Source organism: Tachyglossus aculeatus, chromosome 10 (genome assembly GCF_015852505.1).
Source record: "Tachyglossus aculeatus isolate mTacAcu1 chromosome 10, mTacAcu1.pri, whole genome shotgun sequence".
Lineage (NCBI taxonomy): Eukaryota > Metazoa > Chordata > Mammalia > Monotremata > Tachyglossidae > Tachyglossus > Tachyglossus aculeatus.
The window spans coordinates 50,993,625-51,019,416 of NC_052075.1; the positions used below are offsets into that span (position 1 = coordinate 50,993,625).

At 50.2% G+C, this 25,792-nt stretch overlaps 2 protein-coding genes and 2 non-coding genes across 4 annotated transcripts; 1 reads left to right on the plus strand and 3 right to left on the minus strand.

Moving 5' to 3' along the window:
* The first annotated feature begins 200 nt into the window (after positions 1-200).
* NUCB1 (nucleobindin 1) lies at positions 201-16,388 on the plus strand. The gene is made up of 12 exons (XM_038752220.1): positions 201-341; positions 3,528-3,635; positions 4,931-5,063; positions 5,433-5,536; positions 6,467-6,652; positions 8,434-8,524; positions 9,031-9,089; positions 9,951-10,043; positions 11,546-11,635; positions 13,564-13,734; positions 15,795-15,885; positions 16,070-16,388. Exons 1-12 carry the CDS (start codon positions 225-227, stop codon positions 16,177-16,179), a joined length of 1,353 nt encoding a protein of 450 aa, XP_038608148.1. The 5' UTR covers positions 201-224; the 3' UTR covers positions 16,180-16,388.
* Positions 16,389-19,286: 2,898 nt separating this feature from the next.
* On the minus strand, positions 19,287-25,441 carry RPS11 (ribosomal protein S11). The gene is made up of 5 exons (XM_038752222.1): positions 25,353-25,441; positions 23,917-24,048; positions 21,541-21,616; positions 20,611-20,740; positions 19,287-19,449 (listed from the first exon to the last, which is right to left on the minus strand). Exons 1-5 carry the CDS (start codon positions 25,365-25,367, stop codon positions 19,326-19,328), a joined length of 477 nt encoding a protein of 158 aa, XP_038608150.1. The 5' UTR covers positions 25,368-25,441; the 3' UTR covers positions 19,287-19,325.
* Positions 21,405-21,495, minus strand: LOC119933932. Its single transcript, XR_005452798.1, has one exon. It is a non-coding gene; the product is annotated as a small nucleolar RNA SNORD35 (small nucleolar RNA).
* On the minus strand, positions 21,709-21,800 carry LOC119933931. Its single transcript, XR_005452797.1, has one exon. It is a non-coding gene; the product is annotated as a small nucleolar RNA SNORD35 (small nucleolar RNA).
* Positions 25,442-25,792: the final 351 nt, after the last annotated feature.

The window sequence follows — 25,792 nt, forward strand, 5'->3', positions numbered from 1 at the left end:
CCCGTCATCCTCGGGCTCGGATTGGCTGGGATGGCTCCTCCTGCAGCAATTTGGGTCGAAGGGGCGGCGCCTGCTCGCCAATCCGGTTGCAGGGGGCGTGGTTTCCCCGGGATGCCCGTCATCCTCGGGCTGGGATTGGCTGGGATGGGTCCTCCTGCAGCCAATCGGGGGCTGGGGGCGGAGGTCCCCGGGCCGCTGCAGGTGTCCGGTCCGGTGTCCCCGCCATGGCCTCGCCCGCCCTGGTGGCCTTGGGCCTGTGGCTGCTGGTCCCCGCCGCCGCCGCCCTGCCCCTCGACAGGCCCGGAGCCAAAAAGGGCGACGAGCAGCCGACCGACACCCCGGTAAGAGCCGTCTTCGGCGGGGCTGGGCCGCCGGGGGGGACCCCCCGGGCAGCATCAGAAGACTCAATCAATCAATCAATCAATCAATCAATCGTATTTATTGAGCGCTTACTGTGTGCAGAGCACTGGACTAAGCGCTTGGGAAGCCCAAGCGGGCAACACATAGAGACAGTCCCTACCCAACAGTGCGCTCACAGTCTAAAAGGGGGAGACAAAACCAAACATACTAACAAAATAAAATAAATAGAATAGATATGTACAAGTAAAAGAAATAGAGTAATAAATATGTACAAACATATATCCCTATATACAGGTATATATATATATACAGGTGGAAAGAGCCCCGGCTTCGGAGTCAGAGGTCATGGCTTCGAATCCCGGCTCCGCCAATCGTCAGCTGTTCATTCATTTAATCAATCAATCGTATTTATTGAGCGCTTACTGTGTGCAGAGCACTGGACTAAGCGCTTGGGAAGTCCAAGTTGGCAACCTATAGAGACAGTCCCTACCCAACAGTGGGCTCACAGTCGAAAAGGGGGAGACAGAGAACAAAACCAAACATACTAACAAAATAAAATAAATAGAATAGATATGTACAAGTACAATAAATAAATGGAGTAATAAATATGTACAAACATATATACAGGTATATATATATATATACATATATATATATATATATATACATACAGGTGGAAAGAGCCCGGGCTTCGGAGTCAGAGGTCATGGCTTCAAATCCCGGCCCCACCAATTGTCAGCTGTTCATTCATTCGATCGATCAATCGTATTTATTGAGCGCTTACTGTGTGCAGAGCACTGGACTAAGCACTTGGGAAGTACACATTGGCAACCTATAGAGACAGTCCCTACCCAACAGTGGGCTCACAGTCTAAAAGGGGGAGACAGAGAACAAAACCAAACATACTAACAAAATAAAATAGAATAGATATGTACAAGTAAAATAAATCAGTAGAGTAATAAATATGTACAAACATATATACACATAGACAGGTATATATATATATATATAAATATATATATATATATATATATAGGTGGAAAGAGCCCGGTCTTCGGAGTCAGAGGTCATGGCTTCAAATCCCGGCCCCACCAATTGTCAGCTGTTCATTCATTCGATCGATCAATCGTATTTATTGAGCGCTTACTGTGTGCAGAGCACTGGACTAAGCACTTGGGAAGTACACATTGGCAACCTATAGAGACAGTCCCTACCCAACAGTGGGCTCACAGTCTAAAAGGGGGAGACAGAGAACAAAACCAAATATATTAACAAAATAAAATGAATAGAATAGATATGTACAAGTAAAATAAATAAATAAATAGAGTAATAAAAAATATGTACAAACATATATACATATATACAGAGCAGGCAAGTGGCAGAGCAAGGATTAGAACCCTCGACCTTCTGACAGACAATCCGACAGACAGTCACTCGCCTCAGCTTCAAAGCCTCATCAAAGGCACATCTCCTCCACGAGGATTTCCTTGACCAAGCCCCTCCTTTCCTCTTCTATAATAATAATTATGGTATTTGTTAAGCGCTTACTATGTGCCAAGCACTGTTCTAAGCGCTGAGGTAGATGATACAAGGTCATCAGGTTGTCCCATATGGGGCTCACAGCCTTAATCCCCATTTTACGGATGAGGCAACTGAGGCACAGAGAAGTTAAGTGGCTTGCCCAAGGTCACACAGCAAACAGGTGGCAGAGCCAGGATTAGAACCCGCATCCTCTGACTCCCAAGCCCGGGCTCTTTCCGATGTTTCACTAGCCACCCTGCTGACTTGCTCCCTTTAGTCATCCCCCTCCCAGCCCCACAGCACTTATGTCCATATCTGTCATTTATTTGTTTATTTATATTAATGTCTACCCCCCTCTAGACTGTAAGCTCTTTGTGGGCAGGGAATGTATCTGTTTATTGTTGTATTGTTCTCTCCCAAGTGCTTAGTACAGTTCTCTGCATACAGTAAGTGCCCAATAAATATGATTGAAGGAATGAACGAATGCTAATAATAATAATAATAATAATAATAATGATAGCATTTATTAAGCGCTTACTATGTGCAAAGCACTGTTCTAAGCACTGGGGAGGTTCCAAGGTGATCAGGTTGTCCCACGGGGGGGCTCACAGTCTTAGTCCCCATTTTCCAGATGAGGGAACTGAGGCCCAGAGAAGTGAAGTGACTTGCCCAAAGTCACACAGCTGACAATTGGCAGAGCCTGGATTTGAACCCATGACCTCTGACTCCAAAGCGCTTACTATATGCCAAGCAGTGTTCTAAGCACTCGGGTGGATATAAGTTAGTTTGGACACAGTCCCTGTCCCATGGGGGGCTCACAGTCTTAATCCCCATTTTCCAGATGAGGTAACTGAGGCACAGAGAAGTGAAGTGACTTGCCCAAAGTCACACAGCTGACAATTGGCAGAGCCTGGATTTGAACCCATGACCTCTGACTCCAAAGCGCTTACTATATGCCAAGCACTGTTCTAAGCACTCGGGTGGATACAAGTTAGTTTGGACACAGTCCCTGTCCCATGGGGGGCTCACAGTCTTAATCCCCATTTTATAGTCAGTTTGGACACAGTCCCTGTCCCATGGGGGGCTCACAGTCTTAATCCCCATTTTACAGATGAGGTAACTGAGGCACAGAGAAATGACTTGCCCAAGGTCACAAAGCAGACATTTGGCAGAGCCGGAATAGAACCCAGCTCCTTCTATAATAATAATAATTATTATGGTACTTGTTAAGCACTTAAGAGCCCGGGCTTGGGGGTCAGAGGTCCTGGGTTCTAATCCCACTTCTGCCACTTGTCTCCCCACAGCACCTGTATATGTGTATATATGTTTGTACGAATTTATTACTCTATTTGTGCATATTGATTCTGTTTATTTTATTTTGTTAATATGTTCTCTGTCTCCCCCTTCTAGACTGTGAGCCCACTGTTGGGTAGGGACCGTCTCTATGTGTTGCCAACTTGGACTTCCCAAGCGCTTAGTACAGTGCTTGGCACATAGTAAGCGCTCAATAAATACGATTGAATGAATGAATGAAGGAGTGTGCCAAGCACCGGGGGTATGTACTAGTTAGGTTGGGCACAGCCTCCCAGGGCTGTGCTCTTTTCATTAAGCCATGCTGTTTCTCCATCCTTCCCGACTGCTGCCAGGACACCGGGCTATATTATCACCGCTACCTGCAGGAAGTGATCAACGTGCTGGAGACGGACGGACACTTCAAGGAGAAGCTACAGGCCGCCAACGCCGAGGACATCAAGGTGGGCGGCCGGAGGGGCGCCGGGTGGAGATCAGGCTGGAAGCTCCCTGAGGGCAGGGAATGTCACCACCAGCTCCGTGCTGCGATGTTCTCCCAAGCACTTAGTACAGTGGAGAAGCAGCGTGGCTCAGTGGAAAGAGCCCGGGCTTTGGAGTCCGAGGTCATGGGTTCAAGTCCCAGCTCCGTCAACTGTCAGCTTTGCGATTTTGGGCAAGTCACTTCACTTCTCTGGGCCTCAGTTCCCTCATCTGGAAAATGGGGATTAAAGCCGTGGGACAACCTGATCACCTTGTAACCTCCCCAGCGCTTAGAACAGTGCTTTGCACATAGTAAGCGCTTAACAAATACCATCATTATTATTATTATTACAGTTCACAGTAAGTACCATTGACTGGTTGAGGGAGGGGGGATATTCTTTTAGACTGTGAGCCCACTGTTGGGTAGGGACTGTCTCTATATGTTGCCAACTTGTACTTCCCAAGCGCTTAGTACAGTGCTCTGCACACAGTAAGCACTCAATAAATACGATTGATGATTATGATGGGCCCGGAGAATGAGCAGGCACATAATTATAATAATTAATAATAATAATAGTGGCATTTATTAAGCATTTACTATGTGCAAAGCACTGTTCTAAGCGCTGGGGAGGTTACAAGGTGATCAGGTTGTCCCCCGGGGGGCTCACAGTCTCCATCCCCATTTTCTAGATGAGGGAACTGAGGCACAGAGAAGTGAAGTGACTTGCCCAAAGTCACACAGCTGACAATTGGCAGAGCGGGATTTGAACCCATGACCTCTGGCTCCAAAGCCCGGGCTCTTTCCACTGAGCCACGCTGCTTCTCTGTGATTGTGGTCTTAAGCGCCTAACGGGGTGTCAGCACTGGGAAAGATACAGGATTTTCAGGTCAGACGCAGTCCCTGCCCACATGGGGCATCCAGTTTAAGTAGGAGGGAGAACAGATATTGAATCTTTGTTTTACAGATGAGGGAACTGAGGCACAGAGAAGTTAAGTAACTTTTGTTTTTTAATGGTATTTGTTAAGCGCTTACTGTGTCGGGCACTGTACGAAGCTCTGGGCAAGGTAATCGGGTTCCATGTGGGGCTCCCAGTCTTAATCCCCATTTTACAGATGAGGGAACTGAGGCCCAGAGAAGTGAAGTGACTTGGCCAGGGTCACACAGCAAACACATGGCAGGGCAGGGATTAGAACCCAGGTCCTCCGGCCCCCAAGACGGTGCTCTTTCCACTAAGCCAAACCGTCTGCCCCCTAACTGGCCACCCCTGCCCCCCTTCAGAATGGCAAGCTGAGCCGGGAGTTGGATTTCGTCAGCCACCATATCCGCACCAAGCTGGACGAGCTGAAGAGGCAGGAGGTGTCCCGGCTGCGAATGCTGCTCAAGGCCAAGATGGACGCCATGCAGGAGCAGGGTGGGTCTGGGGCCTGGAGGTGACCGGGGTGCGGGGGGGGACCGGAGGCCTGGGAGAAGGAGTTAGGGTCGGCGGGGAGAGAGATGGCTGGGGAGCCGGACTCCCGACTCCCTTCCTAATCCCGGCTCAGCTGTGTGACTTCGGACAAGTCACTTAACTTCTCTGTGCCTCGGTCCACCTCATCTGTAAAATGGGGATGAAGACTGTGAGCCCCAAGTGGGACAACCTGATCACCTTGTATCTATCCCAGCGCTTGGAACGGTGCTTGGCACGTAGTAAGCGCTTAACAGATACCATTATTATTATTATTATTATTATTATTATTATTATTATTATTATTATTATTATTATTATTATTCCTCCTCCCAGAAGTACAGGTGGATCACCTGAGTCTGTTGAAGCAGTTCGATCACCTGGACCCACAGAACCAGCACAGGTTTGAGGCCCGAGACCTGGAGCTGCTGATCCAGACGGTGAGGCGGGTGCGAGGGAGGCCAGGGCCTGCCATCAAGCCGTCCATCAGTCGGTCGTCTCGGACGGGGCGGCAGACACCCTTTCATTCATTCAGTCGTATTTATTGAGCGCTTACTGTGAGCAGAGCACTGGACTAAACGCTTGGGAAGTACAAGTCGGCAAGTATAGAGATGGTCTCCACCCACCAACGGGCTCACAGTCTAGAAGGGGGAGGACAGACAACAAAACAAAACAGGTGGACGGGTGTCCAGTCGTCAGAACAAATAGAATTAAAGCTCTGTGCGCATCATCTCTCTGTGCACAGAGAGAAGCAGCGTGGCCCAGTGGAAAGAGCCCGGGCTTTGGAGTCAGAGGTCATGGGTTTGAATCCCAGCTCCGCCATATGTCTGCCGTGTGACCTTGGGCAAGTCACTTAACTTCTCTGAGCCTCAGTTCCCTCATCTGTAAAATGGGGATTGACTGTGAGCCCCACATGGGACAACCTGATCACGTTATATCCCCCCAGCGCTTAGAACAGTGCTTTGCACATAGTAAGCGCTTAACAGATGCCATTATTATTATTATTATTATTATTATCATTAACAAAATAAATAGAATAGTAAATATGTACCAGTAAAATAGAGTGATAAATCTGTACAAACATATGTACAGGTGCTGTGGGGAGGGGAAGGAGGTTGGGGGGGGAGGAGAGGATAAAGAGGGCTTAGTCTGGGAAGGCCTCCTGGAGGAGGCGAGCTCTCAGTAAGGCTTTGAAGGGAGGAAGAGAGCTAGCTTGGCGGATGTGCGGAGGGAGGGCATTCCGGGCCAGGGGGAGGAGAGATCGAGGTACAGTGAGGTACGAGCTCTTGACCAGAAGGGGAAGGGGCGCGGGTCCGTGGCTGGAGAGCTGAGGGGCAGAGGGGTCACCGCCGGGCCCGGCCCCTCCGCAGGCCACGCGGGACCTGGCCCAGTACGACGCGGCCCACCACGCCGAATTCAAGCGCTACGAGATGCTGAAGGAACACGAGCGGCGCCAGTACCTGGACTCCCTGGGCAGCGAGCGGCGGCGGGAGGAGGAGAGGCGTCTGCAGGAGCAACAGAAGCGCCACCGCCAGCACCCGAGGGTCAATGTGCCTGTGAGTGCGAGGGCCGCTCTGGGGGGCCACTCGGAGGACCTGGGGAGGTCTGGGCTCCCGCTCACTCAACAAGTCCACCGTATTTATAATGATGATGGTATTTGGGAAGCACTTACTATAATAATAATGGCATTTATTAAGCGCTTACTATGTGCAAAGCACTGTTCTAAGCGCTGGGGAGGTTACAAGGTGATCAGGTTGTCCCGCAGGGGGCTCACAGTTTTAATCCCCATTTTATAGATGAGGGAACTGAGAAGTGAAGTGACTTGCCCAAAGTCACGCAGCTGACAATTGGCAGAGCCGGAATTTGAACCCGTGACCCCTGACTCCAAAGCCCAGGCTTGTTCCACTGAGCCACGCTGCTTCTCTATGCGTTAAGGGCTGGGGTGGATACAGGCTAATCAGGCTGGACGCCACCTGAGCGCTGGGTGCAGAGCGCACTGTACTGTTTGGGAGAGTACAATGGAACAATAAACGGACACATTCCCTGACCACAACGAGCTTGCACTCACTCATTCAGTCATTCATTCGTTCAATCGTATTTATTGAGCGCTTACTGTGTGCAGAGCACTGTACTAAGCACTTGGGAAGTACAGGTTGGCAACATATAGAGCCGGTCCCTACCCAACAACGGGCTCACAGTCTAGAAGGGGGAGACAGACAACAAAACAAAACGTGGACAGGTGTCAAGTCGTTAGAACAAACAGAATTAAAGCTAAATGCACATGATTAACAAAATAAATAGAATAGTAAATATGTACAAGTGAAATAGAGTAATAAATCTGTATAAACATATATACAGGTGCTCTGGGGAGGGGAAGGAGGTAGGGCAGGGGGGATTGTATGCTTTGAGCGCTGACTGTGTGCAGAGCACTGTACTAAGCGCTTGGGAGAGTACAATGTTGCCAACTTGTACTTCCCAAGCGCTTAGTACAGTGCTCTGCACACAGTAAGCGCTCAATAAATACGATTGATTGATACAATACAACAGGAAACTGGCCTCCACCTGAGACACATGCCTGGCCCGCAATACCCACCTCTTGCAGCCTCAGTCAGTTGCATTTATTGAGTGCTTATTATGTGTACAGCACTGTACTAAGCGCTTGGGAGAGTAGAGTACAACAGAGTAATTGTTTTACTGACTTGCTCCCTTTGTCCTTCCCAGCCCCACAGCACTTATGTACATATTTATCTAGGGAACATCTATCTACATATCCAGGAAAGCAGCGTGGCTCAGTGGAAAGAGCCCGGGCTTGGGAGTCAGGTCATGGGTTCTAATCCCGGCTCTGCCACTTCTCAGCTGTGTGACTTGGGGCAAGTCACTTCACTTCTCTGGGCCTCAGTTCCCTCATCTGTAAAATGGGGATGAAGATTGTGATCCCCACATGGGACAACCTTGTATTCCCCCAGCGCTTAGAACAGTGCTTGGAGCATAGTAAGCGCTTAACAAATACCAACATTATTATTATCTATCATTTATTTATTTGTATTGACATCTGTCTCCCCCACCCAGGCTGTCAGCTCGTTGTGGGCAGGGAATGTGTCTATTTATTGTGTTGTACTCTCTCCCAAGCGCTTAGTACAGTGCTCTGCACACAGTAAGCGCTCAGTAAATACTATTGAGTGAATGAATGAACAGAATCGGCCGACAAGTTCCCTGCTCGTAACAGGGAACTCTCTTATTGCCTTCTGGTTCTCTCTTCCCCATCTGTTCTGGGGGTCCAGAGGGGGGTTTACCGGGAGGGACATCCTCCCTCCACCAACTCTGCTTCTCACCCCAGGGTAGCCGGGCCCAGCTGCAGGAAGTTTGGGAAGAGACAGATGGTCTGGACCCCGCAGAGTTCAACCCCAAGACCTTCTTCCGGCTGCATGGTACGGGGCCGAATAATAATAATAATAATAATAATAATAATGGTATTTTTTAAGCACTTACTATGTGCAAAGCACTGTTCTAAGTGGGGGGATACAAAGTGATCAGGTTGTCCCACGTGGGAGTCACAGTCTTCATCCCCGTTTTACAGATGAGGGAACTGAGGCCCAGAGAAGTTAAGTGACTTGCCCAAAGTCACACCGCTGACATTTGGCGGAGCCGGGATTTAAACCCGTGACCTCTGACTCCAAAGCCCGTACTCTTTCCACTGTGCCACGCTGCTTCTACTTCTCCCCCCGACCTGAGCCCTAACAGATGCCCAGGGTTGTCCCCCCAGCTCCGTGCCTCAGTTGCTAAGCAGAAACGCTCCGCGGAAATGAGACCTGGGGAAGCCTAGTAAGGCCTGGACCCTCCTTCGGTCTAAGTGCCCCCCCCGACCCGTGATCCCAGAAGCCCCCCAACTCCCTCCCGGACGAGGAATCTGAACTTCCTCTCCCTCCCTCCACAGACACCAACAGCGATGGCGTTCTCGATGAGCAGGAATTGGAAGCGCTCTTCACCAAAGAGGTGAGCTGTGGGGAGAGCCAGGAGCTGGGGGCAGGGTGCCTGGGTCCCTGGGGGGAGCAGGACGAAGAGCTGGGTGGAGGAGAAGTAACATGGTCTAGTGGATAGAGCCCGGGCCTGGGTCAGAAGGACCTGGTTTCGAATCCCAGCTCCACTACCTGGGCACGACACTTCACTTCTCTGATCCTCAGTGGCCTCATCTGTAAAATGGGGAGCCCTATGTGGGACAGGGACTGCGTCCAACCCAATCATCTCCTATCTACCCCAACGCTTAGTACAATATCTAGCTCATAGTAAGTGCTTAACGAATACCGCAGATAATTATTATTAGGAGGGGTGTGGCCTGGTCTGAGTCACCTGTCTGCCTGGCCAGGATTTGAACCCATGACCTCTGACTCCAAAACCCGGGCTCCTTCCACTGAGCCACGCTCACAGCCCCTACTTTTTGGTCTCCTCCTCTCCATCCCCCCCGCCCTACCCCCTTCCCCTCCCCACAGCACCTGTATATGTGTTTGTACAGATTTATTGCTCTATTTTACTTGTACATATTTACTGTTCTATTTATTTTCTTAATGACGTGCATCTAGCTTTATTGCTGTTTATTCTGATGACTTGACACCTGTCCACATGTTTTGTTTTGTTGTTTGTCTCCCCCTTCTAGACTGTGAGCCCGCTGTTGGGCAGGGACCGTCTCTATATGTTGTCAACTTGTACTTCCCAAGCGCTTAGTACAGTGCTCTGCACACAATAAGCGCTCAATAAATACGATTGAATGAATGAATGAATGAATGAATGGAACTTGCGTGACTCCGGTGTCCCCTTTTTCTCCCATCCCGCCCGCTGTTCGCCGCCGCCGCTGCCCAGCTGGAGAAGGTCTACGACCCCAAGAATGAGGACGATGACATGAGAGAGATGGAGGAGGAGAGGCTGAGGATGCGGGAGCATGTGATGAAGAACGTGAGGATGGGCGCTCAGCTTGTAGAGCAAGAATAGGCACTCAGTTAGGACCCCCCCCCAACCCAGGGGAGAACGAAGAACTGGGGTATCCCATCCCCTTGACTGGGTGCCGGCCCCCGGCTCCCCGTGTCCTGCGTAACCCTCTTCGGGGAGCTGGACCCACTGGCTCTGGGGGAAGCAACATGGCCTAGTGGAAAGAACCCAAACCTGGGAGCCAGAGGACCTGGGTTCAGCACTTAGAACAGTGCTTTGCATATAGTAAGCGCTTAATAAATGCCATTATTATTATTATTATTAATCCCGGCACAGCCAGTTGCCTGTCGTGTAACTTTGGGGAAATCACTTAACTCCCTCAGGTCTCAGTTTCCTCACCTGTAAAATGGGGATTTAATACCTGTTCTCCCTCCTGTTTAGACTATGAGCCCCATCAATCAATCTATCAATCGTATTTATTGAGCGCTTACTGTGTGCAGAGCACTGTACTAAGCACTTGGGAAGTCCAAGGTGGCAACATATAGAGGCAGTCCCTACCCAACAGTGGACTCACAGTCTAGAAGGGGGAGACAGAGAACAAAACCAAACATATTAACAAAATAAAATAGAATAGATATGTACAAGTAAAATAAATAAATAAATAGAGTAATAAATCTGTACAAACATATATACATATATACAGGTGCTGTGGGGAAGGGAAGGAGGTAAGACCGGGGATGGAGAGGGGGTCGAGGGGGAGAGGAAGGAGGGGGCTTTGTCTGGGAAAAGCGCTTAATAAATGCCATTATTATTATTATTATTAATCCCGGTACAGCCAGTTGCCTATTGTGTAACTTTGGGGAAATCACTTAACTCCCTCAGGTCTCAGTTTCCTCACCTGTAAAATGGGGATTTAATACCTGTTCTCCCTCCTGTTTAGACTATAAGCCCCATGTAGGTCAGGAACTGTATCTCATCTGCAGATCAATCAATCAATCAATCAATCGTATTTATTGAGCGCTTACTATGTGCAGAGCACTGTACTAAGCACTTGGGAAGTACAAATTGGCATCACATAGAGACAGTCCCTACCCAACAGTGGGCTCACAGTCTAAAAGGGGGAGACAGAGAACAGAACCAAACATACCAACAAAATAAAATAAGTAGGATAGAAATGTACAAGTAAAATAAATAAATAAATAAACAGAGTAATAAATATGTACAACCATATATACATACATACAGGTGCTGTGGGGAAGGGAAGGAGGTAAGACGGGGATGGAGAGGGGGACGAGGGGGAGAGGAAAGAAGGGGCTCAGTCTGGGAAGGCCTCCTGGAGGAGGTGAGCTCTCAGCAGGGCCTTGAAGGGAGGAAGAGAGATACAGATGCAGATACTGTATCTACCCCTGTGCTTGGTACATAGTAAGCGCTTACCAAATATTATCATTATTATTATTAGAGGCAGGAGCCAGGGGGAGGTTGGCCCTGGGGGGAAGGAGTCAGGTCCTAACTTTGCCCACTCTTCCCAGGTGGACACCAACCATGACCGCCTGGTCACTCTGGATGAATTTCTGTCATCCACTCAACGCAAGGAATTCGCCGAGGCCGAAGGCTGGGAGGTGAGGAGGGGCCGGCCATTGGGGCTCGTTGTGGGCCGGGAATGCGTCTGTTATATTGTGCCTGGCACATAGTACCAGCGAGGCTCAATGGAAAGAGCCCGGGCTTTGGAGTCAGAGGTCATGAGTTCAAATCCCGGCTCCGCCAGTTGTCACCTGTGTGACGTTGGGCAAGTCACTTCTCTGGGCCTCAGTTCCCTCATCTGCAAAATGGGGATTAAGACTGTGAGCCCCCCATGGGACAACCTGATCACCTTGTCACCTCCCCAGCGCTTTGCACATAGTAAGTGCTTAATAAATGCCATCATTATTATTAGTAGTAGTAAGAGCTTAACGAATACCTTTGTTGTTATACTGTACTCCCCCGTTTAGACAGTGAGCCCACTGTTGAGTAGGGACTGTCTCTATATGTTGCCAACTTGTACTTCCCAAGTGCTTAGTACAGTGCTCTGCACACAATAAGCGCTCAATAAATACGATTGATGATGATGTTGTACTCTCCCAAGTGCTTAGTCTAATGCTGTGCACATAGTAAGCACTCAATCACCTTGCCGAGCTTCCCTCACCTTGCTACTCTCCCACTACAACCCAGCTGGCATGCTTCGCTCCTCTAATGCCAATGTACTCACTGTACCTCAGTCTTGCCTATTTCGCTGCCCACTCCTGCCTTTGGCCCAGAACGTCCTCCCTCCTCCTACGCGACAGGCAGTGACTCTCTCTCCATTCATTCATTCATTCAATCGTATTTATTGAGCGCTTACTGTGTGCGGAGCACCGTACTAAGCACTTGGGAAGTACAAGTTGGCAACATATAGAGACGGTCCCTACCCAACAACGGGCTCACAGTCTATGAGGGGGAGACAGGCAACAAAACAAAACATATTAACAAAATAAAATGCCTTACTGAAGGCACTTCTCCTCCAAGACGCCTTCCTGGCCTAAGCCATCTTTTCCTTTTCAATCAATCAGTCGTATTTATTGAGCACTTACTGAGCACTTGGGAAGTACAAGTTGGCAACATATAGACAGTCCCTCCCCAACAGTGGGCTCACAGTCTACAAGGGGGAGACAGAGAACAAAACCAAACATACTAACAAAATAAAATAGAATAGATATGTACAAGTAAATTAAATAGAGTAATAAATATGTACAAACATATATACATATATACCTCCACTCCCTTCTGCCCAACCCTCTCCCTTTATTCATCCTCCCCTCCCCACGGCACTAGGTACACATCTGTAATTATTTATATAAATGTCGGCCTCTCCCTCTAGACTGTAAGCTTGTTATGGGCAGGGAATGTGTTATAACGTACTGAGAGAAGCAGCGTGGCTCAGTGGAAAGAGCCTGGGCTTGGGAGTCAGAGGTTGTGGGTTCAAATCCCGGCTCTGCCGCTTGTCAGCTGTGTGACTTTGGGCAAGTCATTTAACTTCTCTGGGCCTCAGTTACCTCATCTGTAAAATGGGGATTGATTGTGAGCCCCACATGGGACAACCTGATCACCTTGTATCCTCCCCAGCACTTAGAACAGTGCTTTGCACATAGGAAGCACTTAACAAATACCAAAATTATTATTATTATTATTACTCTCCCGAACACTTAGTACAGTGCTCTGTGCTCAGTAAGCGCTTGAGAAACAGCGTGACTCAGTGGAAAGAGCGCGCGCTGGGAGTCAGAGGTCATGGGTTCTAATCCTGGTGCCGCCACTTGTCTGCTGTGTGACCTTGGGCAAGTCACTTCACTTCTCTAAGCCTCAGTTCCCTCTTCTGTGAAATGGGGCTGAAGGCTGTGAGCCCCACATGGGACAACCTGATCACCTTGTAACCTCCCCATCGCTTAGAACAGTGCTTTGCACATAGTAAGTGCTTAATAAATGCCATTAGTATTATTAATAAATAGGGCTGACTGACTAACTGATCGTCCCGCAGACGGTGGAGGAGCAGCCCGTGTACACAGAGGAGGAGCTGGCGCGCTTCGAGGCGGAGCTGGTCGCCCGGGAGGCAGAACTGAGTGAACGCGCCGCTCAGCTGGGCCGGGAGCATGAGGCCCTGAAGCGCTCCCAGGGCCAGCTGGATGCCAAGAAGCAAGAACTGAAGCAGGTGGGAGAGGCTCCTCCATGCCAAGTTTGGGGTGGGAAGGGACGTGGGGCCCCACGGTGGGGGACACCGTCCGGTGCCCCGGGGACCCTGACCCAAGTTCGACTGGAAGAAGTTCTGCTGCATTCATTCATTCATTCAGTCGTACTTATTGAGCGCTTACTGTGTGCAGAGCACTAGACTAAGCGCTTGGGAAGTCCAAGTTGGCCACATGTAGAGACGGCCCCTACCCGACAACGGGCTCGCAGTCTAGAAGGGGGAGACAGACAAAACCAAACGTGGACAGGTGTCAGGTCGTCAGAATAAATAAAGCTAGATGCACATTATTAACAAAATAAATAGAATAGTAAATATGTACAAGACGTTCAGTTCAGCCATCTTAATTACTAAAGGACGTGCTTAGCTGGGATGGTAAAGGGCTTTGGGAAAAATATATATATATTAATATATGCTATATATTATATATTAGTATATGCTATGTATTATATGCTATATATTAATATATACTATGTATTAATATATGCTATGTATTATATATTAATATGTGCTATGTATTAATATATGCTGTCTATTATACATATATATAGCATACATATTACATATATTGTGGCTAAGTGGGACTTGGGTTTTGGAGTTAGAGTTCATGGGTTCAAATCCCAGCTCAGCTGTGTGACTTTGGACAAGTCACTTAACTTCTCTGGCCCTCAGTTACCTCGGAAAGAGCCCGGGCTTTGGAGTCAGAGTTCATGGGTTCAAATCCCGGCTCAGCCAATTGTCAGCTGTGTGAATTTGGGCAAGTCACTTAACTTCTCTGTGCCTCAGTTCCCTCACCTGTGAAATGGGGATTAAGATTGTGAGCCCCCCATGGGGCAACCTGATCACCTTGTAACCTCCCCAGCGCTTAGAACAGTGCTTTGCACATAGTAAGCGCTTAATAAATGACATTATTATTATTATATATATATAATATATATATATTAGAACCAAGAGAGCTGTGACTTGTGAACTTATTCACATTCAGTGCCTTCCCTCTTAAACCAGATCATTTGGAAAAGTAAGCTTTTTATTCGTCCATTGGGGTGTAACTTGGTGGAAATGTAAGTTTGATGAGCCAAACATGACAAGCAGCGTGGCCTAGTGGATAGAGCTCAGGCTGGGAGCCGGAGCAACCTGGGTTCTAATCCTGGCTCTGCCACCGGCCTGCTATATGATCCTAGTTAATTGTGGTATTTATTAAGCACTTACTATGGGCCAGGCTCTGTACTAAGCGCTGGGGTGGAATAAAAGCGAATCAGGTTGGACACAGTCCCTGTTCCACGTGGGGCTCACAGTCTCAGTCCCCATTTTTGATCCCCCTTCTAAACTGTGAGCCCGTTGTTGGGTAGGGACCATCCCTATTTGTTGCCAACTTGTACTTCCCAAGCACTTAGTACAGTGCTCTGCACACAGTAAACGCTCAATAAATACGATTGAATGAATGAATGAATGAATTTTATATTCATTGTTGCATTTATTGAGCGCTTAAAGAGCACTGTACTAAGCACCTGGGAGAGCACAATATAACAATTAACAGATACATTCCTTACAGCTGAGGGAACTGGGGCCCAGAGAAGTGACTTGCCAAAGGCCACAGAGCAGAAAGGTGGCGGAGCCGGGATTAGAACCCATGACCTTCCAAATCCCCGGCCCGGGCTCTCTCCACTATGCTATGCTGACCTTGAAAAAGTCGCTTCGCTTCCCTGTGCCTCAGCTAGCTCAGCTGTAAAATGGGGGTGAAGACTGCGAGCCCCCCCAACCCCCGTGGGATATGAACTGTGTCCGGACTGATTATCTTGTATCTACCCCAGCGCGTAGCTCAGTGCGTGGTACATAGTAAATGCTTAACAAATACCATTTAAAAAAAAAAATAGGTTGGGCCTGACCCCAGGGGTCGGAGGACTGAAGTCCCCATCTGGGTTTAGACCCCGAGGAGCCTGGGCCCCGACCCTCTGTGGGGGATGGGGAGGCTAAGGATTGCTAAATCCCTGGTGATAAATACAGTCCACTGTCCACCTGTCCTTCAGGCCGTTCTGCAGATGGAGCAGCGGAAGCAGCAGCCTCCAGCACTCCAGGCCCCTGGCCCTGAGGGCCAACTTCTGTTCCAGCCCCAAGCAGGTAGGAGGGGTGGGACAGCTGGACCTCTGAAGGGAGCGAGGCAGGGAGGAAGAGGAGCCAGGGGGCCCAGATCTCCCTCTTTTAATCAGTCAACCAGTCCCATTTATTGAGCGCTGACTTGGTGCAGCCCTTGGGAGAGTTCAAGATACCAGTTGGTAGATACGGTCCCTCGGTCTCGTTATAGGTGCCGGAGCCCCAGGCCCCCGGGACACCCTCCCCGCCTCGGCCAACCCCGAGCAGAGGCCTACACAGCCGCCTGGGGACCACCCACCTCAACCCGATCAGCTCCAGTGACGACCCCCCACGCCCCCAGGTTGACATCTCCACCCTCATCACCCCTCAGTTGGCGACATCTGCGGAATCTCCTCTCTCCCGTCAATCTCCCGGGACTGTGAGAAGCACTGCGGAGCCTGGGGGGGACCAGAATGAGAGCCCTGGGGGCCGTTCAGGGGGCGAGGAACTCCAGGGCCAGCAGAGACCCCGGAATAAAGACTCCTCCTCAACTGCTCGTCCATACTCTGTCAGCTCCAGTCTGGGCAAGACTGGGGGCCGGAGAAGGGTCAAAGCACACCTTGTGACTCCTAGCGATGGAGGCAGGATGGAAGTTTACTGCTTGGGGCTCAGCCAGTTTCCCTAGTCTGCAGATAACAACCGTCACGTCAGTAACTTGGCTGTGGTCTCTGGAAGTGAAAAAGTCCTGATTTGGGGTTCTTATCTGGGAGAGGTGCTTATCGGGGCCCAGAGGTGGAAGGAGCGATGGGCAGCCGGCCTCCTAGGGCCAAGATCGAAGTCCAGAGCTGGCGTGGCTGATCCTAGAAGGGGGCCTGTGTTTTCCTGGGTTCTCTCCCCACCCTTATTCTTGCCCATCTGGCCTTTGCCTGCCCTTCGAACCTCGGGCACCAAGGTTGTGCTGGGTGTGGCAACAGCTCGTGTCCTTAGTCTTGTGACTGGGAAGCTGAGCTCCTGGGTCTGTCCGGTCTGAGCCACGTGTGGCCTGATGGGCAGACTCAGCACTCCTCGCCCTTAGCCGCGATCAGGGAGCGTGAACTCCTGGATAACGTTAACACTACTTCCCCTTCACTGGCCGGATTTCAGCAGCCAGGGCTTCCCCTTCTTCCAGAGGCTGGGGCGTGGAGGAAAGGAAGTAAGGGGAATTTGAAGGTGGCATGGCGGGGGAATGGGCCGCATCAAGTGATTTTTTTCACTGCTTCAAGGTTTGTTAAGAAACAGGGAGGTGGGGCAGAGCGCTGAGGAGCTGGTGAGTAGACCTATTAGCGGAGGATGGTAGAGGGAGGTTGTTGGAGGGGGAAGGTTTACCTGTTCTGCTGTGTCCACATCAAGTGATTTTTTTCACTGCTTCAAGGTTTGTTAAGAAACAGGAAGGTGGGGCAGAGCGCTGAGGAGCTGGTGAGTAGACCTATTAGTGGAGGATGGTAGAGGGAGGTTGTTGGAGGGGGAAGGTTTACCTGTTCTGCTGTGTCCAGGGTTGGGGTAGGACTTGGTGTCCTCCCAACCCACGGCTTGAATTTGGGCCTTGTTTCCATATGATGGCCAATTCCGGAGGGCTGAGTGAACAGTTTGGAATAATAGTAATGATGGCATTTATTAAGCGCTTACTATGTGCAAAGCACTGTTCTAAGCGCCTGGAAGGTTACAAGGTGATCAGGTTGTCCCACAGGGGGCTCACAGTCTTAATCCCCATTTTACAGATGAGGTAACAGGCACAGAGAAGTTAATTGACTTGCCCAAAGTCACACAGCTGACAAGCAGCAGAGCTGGGATTTGAACCCATGACCTCTGACTCCAAAGCTCTTTCCATTGAGCCACACTGCTTGGAAGCCCAGTCCCTCTGCAATCCAAGCTCTGAGTGGGGTCCCTGCCCAGCGGAGAACGGATGCTGCCTCGGCCACTAACTAGGCAAGTTACTAGGCACCAGCTTCTGGTAGAAAGGCTGTACCAGCTGGCTCCCACAAGATCCCACTTGGATCTTGGAGTCTTCCTGCTCTGGGCGGGTTCGATTGGACGCAGCTGCCTTTGCACCGGGGTGCACTAGAGGTGAGTGTGATGAGGGAGTTATCACCCACTAGAGCACTGCCCTCGTTCACTTGGGTGGCATGGTGTCTTTCGGGGGAGGTGGGGAACAATCACTGGCAATGTTATCGGTTTAGTACGTGGTGATGGAGGTAGGGGATTTGTCTGAGCAGGGGGAGGAACCCGGGTCTGCCCTTTACCACCCACGGCAGTAACCACTGCCATACCCCACCCCAAATAAAGTGGGACACAGCTACTAGGCCCACCTCAGGCCTGGTGGACCTGGCGGCTATGGTTGTGGGCACCATCTTCCTTTTCTTCATCATCACCATCACTATATCCATCTTCCATCACATCTACCATAGCCGGCAGCGCCTGGACACGGAAGACCCACCCCCGAGATGTGCCTGGCCAAAGACAAGACCCTCCAGGACCTAATGTATGATCTCTTCACCTCAGAGTCCTTAATAATAATGGTATTTATTTAAGCGCTATGTGCCAGGCACTGTACTCAGCGCTGGGGTGGACACAATACCTGTCCCATGTGGGGCTGAGTCTCACTCCCCGTTTTACAGATGAGGTAACTTAGGCAGAGAAGTTGACTTGCCCAAGGTCACACAGCAGATATAATTATGATGGCATTTGTTAAGCGCATATTACATGCAAAGCACTGTTCTAAGCGCTGGGGAGGATGCAGGGTGATCAGGTTGTCCTACGTGGGGCTCAGTCTTGGTCCCCATTTTATGGACGAGGTAACTAAGGCACAGAGAAGTTACATGCCCAAAGTCACACAGCTGACAATTGGTGGAGCTGGAATTTGAACCCACAACCTTTCAACTCCCAGGCCCATGCTTTACCCATTACACCACGCTGCTTCTCCTTGGGCAGGTTCTTTGGGCCTCAGTTCTCTGGGGATTCAACCTGTTCTCCTTCCTACTTATAACTGTGAGCCCCAATTATCTTGTATCTGCTTATCACGTGAGAAGCAGCGTGGCTCAGTGGAAGGAGCCCGGGCTTTGGAGTCAGAGGTCATGGGTTCAAATCCCAGCTCCGCCACTTATCAGCTGTGTGACTTTGGGCAAGTCAAGTAACTTCTCTATGCCTCAGTTCCCTCATCTGTAAAACGAGGATTAAGACTGAGAGCCTCACGTGGGACAACCTGATCACCTCCCCAGCGCTTAGAACAGTGCTTTGCACATAGTAAGTGCTTAATAAATGCCATCATTACTGTTACCCCAGTGCTTAGTGCTTGTCACATAGTAAGCACTTAGTACAATTATTGGGAAATGCTGTGATGGCCTCGGAGGCCCCCTGCACCTTTCCCCCGGGGGTGCGGGAAGGGGTACTTGCCAAACATAGTGAAGCCAGACTGGATGAGAAAGTTAGCTTTATTTGGGGTGGGGACACTCTTAGAACTTCTGGAACTGTTTCTTGGTGCCCGCAGCCTTTGTCACCTTGAGGACGTTGAAGCGCACGGTCTTGCTGAGGGGGCGACACTCACCCACAGTGACAATGTCGCCAATCTGGACGTCCCTGGAGGGGAGCAGAAATGGGGGGGTCAGAAAACCCATGACTGCAAGTTCTGGAACCCTCAACCCACTATCTGAAGCCTTTCCTCTGGCCCAGCCCCCTCCATGGAGCACTGTGTGCCTTCCCCACAGAGCAGGAGACACTCAATAAGCACCCAACAAACCAGACTACTGCACCCTTTCTCGCCCACCCTCCCTCCCAACCACGATTCACACTGCTCCCTCAATAACCATCTTAGACCATCGCTCAGCACTTTGCTCCTAAGGCTATTCATTTCCCACTATATTAAGTGGAAATTCCAGCGCTTAGAACAGTGCTTTGCACATAGTAAGCGCTTTATAAATGCTATCAAAAAAAAATTCCCTCCCACTGGATTTGAGGTTCACAGCTTTCATCCCCTTTACACGTGGGCACCCTCCCAATTCACACTCCCTCTAAACTGTGAGCTCATTGTGGGCAGGGACTGTCACTGTTTGTTGTACTTTCCCAAGTGCTTAGTACAGTGCTCTGCACAGTTAGCACTTCATGAGTGAAGTTCCCCAGCTACACCAGGCTCAACTCCAGCCCAAACCTCAACACCCACCTGACCACCATCTTCAAAGTCTTTCCTGATTACTTCCCTATTCCCCCCAACAACCACCTCAGTACTTAAGGACCCCTTAAATCTATGGGGCTGGGCTTGAGTTTTGTTTCAAGGGCAGTGCTGAACTTCCCTGTAGGCTCTCAAGCTTATGTCTTTTGGTATTTAAGCACTTACTATGTGCCCAACACTGTGCTAAGCACTGGGGCAGAAACAAGCTAGTCAGGTTTGACGCAGTCCAGGTCCCACATGGGACTCCCCGTCTTCATCTCCATTTTGCAGATGAGGTAAAGGCAGAGATGGACAGATTCACCACTGAGGGAATCTATTACTCTATTTTATTTGTACATATTTATTCTATTTATTTTATTTTGTTAATATGTTTTGTTTTGTTCTGTCTCCCTCTTCTAGACTGTGAGCCCACTGTTGGGTAGGGACCGTCTATGTTGCCAACTTGTACTTCCCAAGCGCTTAGTACAGTGCTCTGCACACAGTAAGCACTCTATAAATACGATTGAATGAATGAATGAATGAATGAGGGGGACCCAGACAACCCTTGCTGTGCCCACTGGTCCCAGGCTCACCTGAAGCAGGGCGAGAGGTGGACGCTCATGTTCTTGTGGCGCTTCTCAAAACGGTTGTACTTGCGGATGTAGTGCAGGTAATCCCTCCGGATCACAATCGTCCGCTGCATCTTCATCTTGGTCACCACCCCTGGGGACAGAGGAGTCGTCAAAAATAATCTGAAGTTGGGGGGGTTCAAGCGCTTTGCTGCACAGCCCCCTTGAACCAGAGACATCCTTGCCATGCTGAGCCCTTCTGTGGAAAACCAACCCACCCCATTAACGTACCACACTCCAAGTTTCTTGTGTCAATCAGTCAGTCCTATTTACTGAGTGTTCACTGTGGGCAGAGCCCTGTCCTAAGCCCTTGGGAGAGTACAACAGACACATTCTCTGTCCAAAGCGAGCAGTAAATACAGAGTCTCCGGCAAGGCCCCAGGAGCATCCGGGAGTCAATATTCCTAACAGCCAGGAGCTACTGAAAGCAAACACTCCTCTAATAACAATAATAACTGCATTCGATAAGCGCTTAGTATGTGCAAAGCACTGTTTTAGCGCTGAATATAAGGTAGTCAGGTTGTCCCACGTGGGACTCACAATCTTAACCCCCATTTTCCAGATGAGGTAACTGAGGCCCAAAGAAGTGAAGTGACTTGCACAAGGTCATACAGCAATGGGATTAGAACCCATGACCACCAGACTTCCAAGCCCACGCTCTAGCCACTACACTGTGCTGCTTCTCCCCACAAAACAAAAATCAGCCCGACTTTTCCGAGCCTCCCATCTGACCCACCCCCCCGGCCCCCTTCCGGGTCCCCCTGGCATCAGCTGAGCCTTTCGGCGGCGTCGCCAGCGCCCACGCGATGTGGCATCCGAAGACCATCGTGAGAATGGACATCATCTGCCAGAGGGAAGGGAAGGCCGGGCCGGGCAGCCCTCAGAGCCACTCACCGGAGAGGATGCGGCCGCGGATGGACACGTTGCCGGTGAATGGACACTTCTTGTCGATGTAGGTGCCCTCGATGGCCTACAGAGGAAAGTAGAGGTCAGGGCGGAGCGGACACAGGGGGGGTGGAGGGGAGGGCAGGACGCCGGGGGTCCGTGACCGCTGCACCTCCTCCCCTGGCATCAGCTGAGCCAGTTGGCAGCGTCGGCACAGCCCGTTCACCGGGGGGCTTGGAAGACCATCGTGAGGATGGACATCACGTGCCAGGGGAGGCCCCGAAATCCCTGTGTCAAGGACCAGACGCATATGTTGCCAACTTGTACTTCCCAAGCGCTTAGTACAGTGCTCTGCATACAGTAAGCGTTCAATAAATACGATTGACTGAATGAATGAATGAGACTCAGCGTGGCATAGTGTTAAGAGCCCGGGCTTGGGAGTCAGAGGTCCTGGGTTCTAATCCCACTTCTGCCACTTGTCAGCTGGGTGACTTTGGGCAAGTCACTTCACTGGACCTAAATTCCCTCATCTGTAAAATGGGGGTGAAGTCTGTGAGCCCTAAGTGGGATATCTACCCCAGTGCTTAGAACAGTGCTTTGCACAAAGTGAACGCTTAAAAAATGCCATCATTATCATTATTATCCCAGCTCCACCACTTATCAGCTGTGTGACTTTGGGTGAGTCTCTGCCTCAGTGACCTCATCTGTAAACTGGGGGTGAAGCCGTTGAGCCCTGCATGGGATAACCTGATGCCCTTGGATCCACTCCAGTGCTTGTAACAGTGCTTGGCACATAGTAAGCGCTTAACAAATATCATTGTTATTACCATTAAAATGGGGATGAAGACGTTGAGCCCCACGTGGGACAACCTGAAGCCCTTAGATCTACCCCCAGCACTCAGAACAGTGCTTGGCACATAGTAAGCACTTAAATACCATCATCATCATCATCACCCGGCATTTTGAAGCAGGGGCGTCCCTCCCCCTGCCAATCCTGGGCCCAACAGCCTCTGAAAAGCATCATGGCTCAGTAGAAAGAGTCCAGGCTTGGGAGTCAACAGTCGTAGGTTCTAATAATAATAATGCTGATGATGGTATTTGTTAAGCGCTTACTATGTGCAAAGCACTGTTCTAAGTGCTGGGGAGGTTACAAGGTGATAAAAAGCCCGGGCTTTGGAGTCAGTGGTCATGGGTTCAAATCCCGGTTCCACCAATTGTCAGCTTGTGTGACTTTGGGCAAGTCACTTCACTTCTCTGGGCCTCAGTCACCTCATCTGTTAAATGGGGATTAAGATTGTGAGTCCCATGTGGGACAACCTGATCGCCTTGTTATCACCCCCTGGCACTTAGAACAGTGCTTCACACATAGTAAGCACTTAACAAATACCATCATTATTATTATTACTAGGTTGTCCCACGGGGCGCTCACAGTCTTAATCCCAGCTCCGCCACTTGTCAGCTGTGTGACCCTGGGCAAGTCACTTCACTTCTTTGGGCCTCAGTTCCCTCATCTGCAAAATGGGGGTGAAGCCTGTGAGCCCCATGTGGGCCCACCTGATCGCCTTGTATCCCTCCCGGCGCTTAGAACAGCGACAACAGTGGCATCAGGTTGTCCCACATGGGGCTCAACCGTCTTCACCCCCAGTTAACAGATGAGGTCACTGAGGCACAGACTTGCCCAAAGTCACACAGCTGATAAGTGACGAAACTGGGATAATAATAATAATGATGGCATTTTTTAAGCGCTTACTTTGTGCAGAGCACTGTCCTAAGCACTGGGGTAGATGTCCCACTTAGGGCTCACAGACTTCATCCCCATTTTACAGAAGAGGGAATTTAGGTCCAGAGAAGTGAAGTGACTTGCCCAAAGTCACACAGCTGACAAGTTCATTCATTCAATCGTATTTATTGAGCGCTTACTGTGTGCAGAGCACTGTACTAAGCGCTTGGGAAGTACAAGTTGGCAACACATAGAGACGGTCCCTACCTAACAGTGGGCTCACAGTCTAGAAGGGGGAGACAGAGAACAAAACGTATTAACAAAATAAAATAGAATAAATATGCACAAATAAATACAGTAATAAATTCGTACAAACATATATACAGGTGCTGTGGGGAGACAAGTGGCAGAAGTGGGATTAGAACCCAGGACCTCTGACTTCCAAGCCCGGGCTCTAAACACTAAAGCCACGCTGTGTCTCATTCATTCATTCATTGAAGCGGCACCTAATAGGTGCTTCACAGATGCCATTATCACTCATTCAATTGTATTTATTGATCGCTCCCTGTGTGCAGAGCGCTGTACTAAGCGCTTGGGAAGTACAAGTTGGCAACACAGAGAGGCGGTCCCTCCCCAACAACGGGCTCACACTGATGGTAGCCCACCTCCTTGGGGGTCTTGAAGCCCAGGCCGATGTTCTTGTAGTAGCGCGGGAGCTTCTCCTTGCCGCCCTCGCCGAGGAGCACCCGTTTCTTGTTCTGGAAGATGGTGGGCTGCTTCTGGTAGGCGCGCTCCGTCTGCCATGGGGAGGGAAAGAGAGGGTGCACGTGTCATTCACTCAGTCGTATTTATTGAGCGCTTACTGTGGGCAGGGCACTGGACTAAGCGCTTGGGAAGTACAAGTTGGCAACATTCACTCATTCAGTCGTATTTATTGAGCGCTTGGCACTCAGCGCTGAGAACAGTGCCTTGCACATAGTAAGTGCTTAACAAATACCATTATTATTATTACTGTGTGCAGAACACCGGACTAAGCGCTTGGGAAGTACAAGTTGGCAATATTCATTCATTCAATCGTATTTATTGAGCGCTTACTGTGGGCAGAGCACCGGACTAAGCGCTTGGGAAGTACAAGCTGGCAATATTCATTCATTCAATCGTATTTATTGAGCGCTTACTGTGGGCAAAGCACCGGCCTAAGCGCTTGGGAAGAAAAGTTGGCAACATTCACTCATTCAATCGTATTTATTGAGCGCTTACTGTGTGCAGAGCACCGGACTAAGCGCTTGGGGAGTACAATCAATCGTATTTGAGCGCTTACTGTGTGCAGAGCACTGTACTAAGCGCTTGGGAAGTCCAAGTTGGCAACATATAGAGACAGCCCCTACCCAACAGTGGGCTCACAGTCTAGAAGGGGGAGACAGACAACGAAACCAAACATACTAACAAAATAAAATAAATAGAATACATATGTACAGGTAAAATAGAGTAATAAATGTGTACAAACATATATACGGGTGCTGTGGGGAAGGGAAGGAGGTAAGGCGGGGGGGATGGAAAGGGGGAGAGGAAGGAGGGGGCTGAGTGTGGGAAGGCCTCCTGGAGGAGGTGAGCTCTCAGTAGGGCCTTGTACCTATCTATTCTATTTATTTTATTTTGTTAGTATGTTTGGTTTTGTTCTCCGTCTCCCCCTTTTAGACTGTGAGCCCACTGTTGGGTCGGGACTGTCTCTATAGGTTGCTAATTTGTACTTCCCAAGCGCTTAGTCCAGTGCTCTGCACATAGTAAGCGCTCAATAAATACGATTGATGATGATATATGTTGCCAACTTGTACTTCCCAAGAGCCTAGTCCAGTGCTCTGCACACAGTAAGCGCTCAATAAATACGATTAATGATGATGATTTAGGGAGGAAGAGAGCTAGTTTGGGGGATGTGGGGAGGGAAGGCATTCCAGGCCTGGGGGAGGACGGGGGGCAGGGGAGAACGAGCCACTGGAGGTTATTGAGGAGGGTGTCAGCAACAGGGTGGGCCCTTCCTCCTTCCTTCCCGCCCAACTTGCCACCCGCCGGTCTACCCTCGCTCCCTCCCGCTGCACCCGACCTGGATGTCCGCCATCTTCGCCGGCCGCCGGGGAAAGGAAAGCCTCGCGCGCCCAGCAGGGGTCTCCTTAGCGCTAGAGCAGGGGCGTAACGGAAGTGACGTCACGGGCCCCCGCCCCACCCGGGAGGCGGGGCTTCCGGTCGGGGAGGCGCTGCTTCCGGTCGGGGAGGCACGGCTTCCGGTAGGGGAGGCACGGCTTCCGGTAGGGGAGGCGGGGCTTCCGGTCGGGGAGGCGCCCGGCTCACGCGGCGTCGCGCTAGGCGGCGCTCGTCGCCGGCGTCCCTGAACGTCGTGGCGGGGGAGGAGCCGGAGAAGTCGCGTGGCTGAACGCCAGAGGGCGACACAGCGACCTCTGAGAGAGCGCCCTCTGGGGAGCGGTGTTGGGGATGACTCTGATTATTATGATTATAATTCATTCACTCAATCGTAATGATAATAAT